Source organism: Aegilops tauschii, chromosome 7 (assembly GCF_002575655.3).
Source record: "Aegilops tauschii subsp. strangulata cultivar AL8/78 chromosome 7, Aet v6.0, whole genome shotgun sequence".
NCBI lineage: Eukaryota > Viridiplantae > Streptophyta > Magnoliopsida > Poales > Poaceae > Aegilops > Aegilops tauschii.
Genome location: NC_053041.3, coordinates 640,617,295 through 640,622,748, shown reverse-complemented (window position 1 = coordinate 640,622,748; position 5,454 = coordinate 640,617,295). Strand labels below are relative to the sequence as shown.

The following is a 5,454-nucleotide window of genomic DNA, read 5'->3' as shown; positions in this document are numbered from 1 at the left end:
ATTCTTGGATCTCTTATATGCATGATCTCTTATAGCCTCGTATTTCTTCTCCGGTATTTGGGTTTTGTTTGGCCAACTTGATCTATTTATCTTGCAATGGGAAGAGGTGCCCGGTAGTGGGTTCGATCTTACGGTGCTTGATCCCAGTGACAGAAAAGGAAACAACATGTATGTATCGTTGCTACTAAGGATAAAAAGATGGGATCTATATCTACGCAATAGATAAACGGATCTTGTCTACATCATGTTATCATTCTTATTGCATTACTCCGTTTTCCCATGAACTTAATACAGAAGATGCATGCTGGATAGCGGTCGATGTGTGGAGTAATAATTGTAGATCCAGGCAGGAGTCGGTCTACTAATCTTAGACGTGATGCCTATGTAATGATCATTGCCTAGATACCGTCATAATTATTTGAGATTCTATCAATTGCCCAACAGTAGTTTGTTTACCCACCGCTTGCTATCTTTCTCGAGAGAAGCCACTAGTGAAACCTATGGCCCGCGGGTCTTCTTCCTCATATATTTGCTTGCGTTCTACTTTTCCTTTGCATTTTTATTCAAATCTATTAAACCAAAAATACAAAAATACTTTGCTACACTTTATTTTATTTACGATCTATTATTTCGATCTACTACAAATTTCTAGCATCGTTACTCGAAAGGGATTGACAACCCCTTTAACACGTCGGGTTGCGAGGTGTTGTTATTTGGAGTTAATTGCATGGAAATACCACACTTGAGCACGTCGTAACGAATCAGTACCACTAGTCATTTTTTTGTGTATCAGTACCATCTATGTGGCTAATTGTTGCAAAACGGTCTAAGCCCTGTATAACACAGTATTGGGGTCGGGCTCTCCTGCTGGGTTCCCAGCACGCACTATCGTGCAGGGCCAACCAGTGCCCAGCATGTGTCCCCGATGGACCCACCACTTAATAAAACCAGCGTATCTCTCTAATATCAGTTAGGTTCCAGAAAATCAGGAAAACGACATGTTTCTCTCCCGCGTTACAACAGATTGCCGCCAAAATCTCTTGCGTGGCTTCATCCTTTCTCCTACCGATCTATTCCATTGTTCATTGTTGCCCCTGGATCACAGGAGAATAGATCAAGATTGATAGAAATTTATTCCTCTGCGTGGATCAACATCTACAGTGTTCTTCAGCATGGACGGAGCTCTTCACAGTTCATTGTCCGGAGGTAATGTTCTTGCACCTGCAATGTACAGATTATCAACACTCTTGATCATACAAAGGTGATAAGATTAAAAGAAACAAACAAAGAGTTGATCTATGACATGCAAATTACTCCTTCAGAAATAGCTCCCCGTACTTCATGGTCCGTAGCCCCGTTTCTTTCAAACACATGCAAATTAATCCTTCGGAATTGCATTATAATTATGTTAGTGCTGATCACTCCTGCGATGTTGCGCACATTATGCATCAGAGTACCACCTAAGTTTATTATAAACTTTACTGCATGAGATTTCTCCTTTGACATATTCTCCTTTTTGCTAACTCTAATGATAGAGAATGTTCTAGCAAAGAAAAGGATCAATATTTTGCTAATGCTCATTGTGTGAATATCGTGTGATTTTCAGGTTTCACTAAAACCAGGGCTCTGAATATCGTGTGATTTTTACTCTGTGTGTCATCCATGAACTAATTAGTATATGATAATTTTTATGTTGTGTAGATCATGAGACCACAAATGTGGGAGAGGCAGGTGGAAATACAAATGATTACTACATCAAAAGGTTAAAACCAGAGATAGGAATGGAATTTGAGAATGATGATATAGCATATGAGTTTTACAATACATATGCAGGACATGTAGGTTTCAGTGTCAGGAAATCTTGGCATGATAAATCCTCGACGACTAATGTTATTCGAACAAAGAAATTTGTATGCTCAAAGGCAGGTTACAAGGACAAGAGCAAGGAACAATGTCAGAGAAAGAGAGCAGATACAAGAGTTGGTTGTCTGGCAGAGATGACCATCAAAATAAGTGCTAACGGAAAATATGTTGTAAGCAGCTTTGAGGATGCTCATAATCAACTCGTAACTCCAAGCAAAGCCCATCTACTGCGATCCCAGAGAAAAATTACAGAAGGTCAAAAGGCCCAAATTGACATATTGAATGATTCAGGAATTAGACCAAAATCTGGTCATGAAGTGATGAGTAGACAAGCAGGGGGTCGACAGTGTCTTAGCTTCGGTCAAAAAGATTATAAAAATTATCTCCGATCAAAGCGTATGCAATCCATCCAAGAAGGAGACACGGGTGCCATTCTTCAATACCTTCAGGACAAGCAGATGGAAAATCCTTCCTTCTTTTATGCAATACAAGTAGATGAAGATGAGATGATAACCAATATATTCTGGGCAGATGCAAGATCAATACTAGATTATCACTACTTTGGTGATGTGGTATGCTTTGACACAACCTTTAAGACAAATAGTTATGGCAGACCATTTGCCCCTTTTGTTGGTGTCAACCATCATAAACAAACAGTGGTTTTTGGAGCTGCATTATTGTATGATGAAACATCTGAGACTTTTGAATGGTTGTTTGAAACATTCAAAAGGGCCATGTCAGGAAAAGAACCAAAGACAATATTGACCGATCAATGTGCTGCCATTATTAGTGCCATTGGCAAGGTTTTTACTAATTCAATACATCGTCTATGTGTGTGGCACATGTATCAAATGCTGCAAAATATTTGAGTCATGTTTTCCAAGGTTCAAAGACATTTAAGAAAGATTTTGGCAAGTGTGTTTATGATTTTGAAGAAGTTGATGAATTCTTAGCAGGTTGGAATGATATGCTAGTGAAATATAATTTGGAAGATAATGAATGGCTTCATAGATTATTCCAGAACAAGGAGAAGTGGGCTTTGGTTTATGGTCGACAAACCTTCTGTGCAGATATGAAATCCACACAAAGAAGCGAGAGTATGAATGCACTATTGAAACGATACCTGCATGTACGCCTTGATTTATTAGATTTCTTCAAGCCCTATGAGAGGGCCGTGGATGATAGAAGGTATGCTGAAGTGGAAAGTGATTTCTATGCGAGTCAAACATCACCGAAGGTGCCATATGTGCAGATGCTGATACAAACTTTGAAAGTATATACACCTGCTATGTTTGAGATATTTAAAGGAGAATTTGACATGGTAATGGGATATTGTGTGTACGAGAGTGGTCGTACTGGCTCTATTTCTGAATTCAAGGTTACCCATTCAGCTAGCCAAAATCGTCATACTGTGAAATTTGATCCCAATGGATCAAAAGTTTCATGCTCATGCAAAAAGTTTGAATTTGTTGGGGTATTGTGTCGTCATGCATTGAAGGTGTTGGACCACAACAATATCAAGGAGTTGGCACCAGAATATATCTTGAAAAGATGGACAAGGCGAGCAAAATCAGGGCCATCAGAAGCAATTCAAAAGTGCTCTGATGATGAAGATGCAAGAGTTGTGCTAGCTAGACAGTATGGATCACTATGCCGCACTTACAATAACATTTTGAGCAAAGCAGCAGCAAACAAAGAGGCATATGCACTATTGCAAAGTATGTCAATTGAACTAATGGAAAAGGTGGACCAAATTTTACATGGAAATCAATCAAAAGATGAATCACTAAATCATGAACAAGCAAAGAAGCAACCAGTTGGATGCAACATTGAGAATGTAGTCCAAGCACAGGGAATAAAGAGAAAAGAACCAGGAAGTAGCAACAAGAGGATTAAATCTGGACTGGAATTGAACAATAAGAATAAACGTAATACGAAAGGTATGGTATTGCACAAGAAATAGCTACATAAATATCTGGTCATGTTATTGAGATAGATCTAACAAAATCTTTTGCAAATAGGTCAAGGAGCAACATGCAAGAACAAGAGTGGTGATTGTGCTTCTGCATCATCTGAAGCAAATCCTAGCTTCAACGTACCAAATAAGAATAAACGTAATACGAAAGGTATGGTATTGCACAAGAAGTAGCAACATAAATATTTGTTCATGTTATTTAAATAGACCTAACAAATTCTTTTGCGAATAGGTCAAGGAGCAACATGCAAGAATAAGAGTGGTGATTGTGCTTCTGCATCATCTGCAGCAAATCCTAGCTTCAACATATCAAATGAGAACTATAATTTGCAAGTAATGCAGCATGCTATGCATCCACTACCAAATGTTGCTAATCACAATTTGCAAGTATTGCAACATGCTATGCCTCCAGTACCAAATGTTGCGAATTACAATCTACAAGTATTGCCGCGTGCTATGCCTCCGTTACCACAAGTTGTTTCCCCATTACCACGTGGACATAATTACAATTTGCATGTACTGCCGGGTAATGTGACATCGGTACCACAACCTGAGAACTACAATTTGCAAGTTTTACGGCATGGCTTGCCTCCGCTATCGCAGGCAGACACTACTAGTTTTCAACAGTTGCTTGGTTTGCGACCACAAGAACCATATTTCTATCATAGCACTCAACCGAGCCAGGTATAATTGTTTAGTTAATTGTTAAAATTAAGACGAGCATGCGTGTGTCATTTACTTTTTGATTAACACTATGTAGACTTCTCTGGTGTCATCATACTCGGGATGGCCAACGTCTCAAAATCACCAGCCACCAACTAGCACTCAACCAAGTCAGGTATAATTTTATTAGTTACTCGCTAGAAATTAAAATGAACATGCACATGTCATTCACTTGTATTGACTTTTGGATCAACATTGTATCTAGAGTTCCCAAATGTTCTCGGACTCGGGATGGCCAACATCTAAAAAATGACCAGCTGCCAATTAAGGTATTGTTCACTCACATGTCATATTCAACCAATTCAAGTTTATATCTAACAAGAAATCATTTCTTTGTTCTTCCAGGTCTTGGGTAGCCAATCAAGTCACATACAAGATAAACACTTCTAAATAGCTCTATATAAAGTGTGTATCTCAGGATTGCTCTACAAAACAGTTACCCTGCAATGTAATAATTTATCGTACCATTCCTTTTGATGTTAGATGCGCAATGGTTTTATGCTCAAATAAATTTATATACATGAATATGGATTAGTTGCTGGTTATTCCTTTTGATATGTTAGCTGTGTAATTGTGCTTTTGTTTTCCAATTAAATGTGGTCTTGGGCACTACATTTACTCAAAAGGCGCTTTCACCAATTTGTGATTTCCACTGTACTGTGCTATTGAAAAGCAGAGAAGCAGAGAAAAATGGATAGCTCTCATACTTCCAAGTTCAGTATGATAGCTAGTTACCTACTACTCCAGTACAGAGCTAGATGACTTAATGAATCTTGACGCACCTTTGCCTGTTGAGTCTGCATCGAGCTCGCACCCTCTAGTACGACTGCGCGCATCTCGGCCACCGGCTGACCGCGCAGCAGTTCCACCATGGCACCATCTCCCAGGGAGCA

General features: G+C 39.1%; 1 protein-coding gene across 1 annotated transcript; it reads left to right on the top strand.

Moving 5' to 3' along the window:
• The first annotated feature begins 895 nt into the window (after positions 1 to 895).
• LOC109736765 (protein FAR1-RELATED SEQUENCE 5) lies at positions 896 to 5,180 on the top strand. Its single transcript, XM_040395248.3, is given in 8 exon segments — positions 896 to 1,206; positions 1,702 to 2,696; positions 2,699 to 3,803; positions 3,885 to 3,989; positions 4,071 to 4,522; positions 4,599 to 4,676; positions 4,767 to 4,830; positions 4,907 to 5,180. Coding segments are annotated over 7 exon segments (2,817 nt in total). The 5' UTR covers positions 896 to 1,172; the 3' UTR covers positions 4,815 to 4,830; positions 4,907 to 5,180.
• The last annotated feature ends 274 nt before the right edge of the window (positions 5,181 to 5,454 follow it).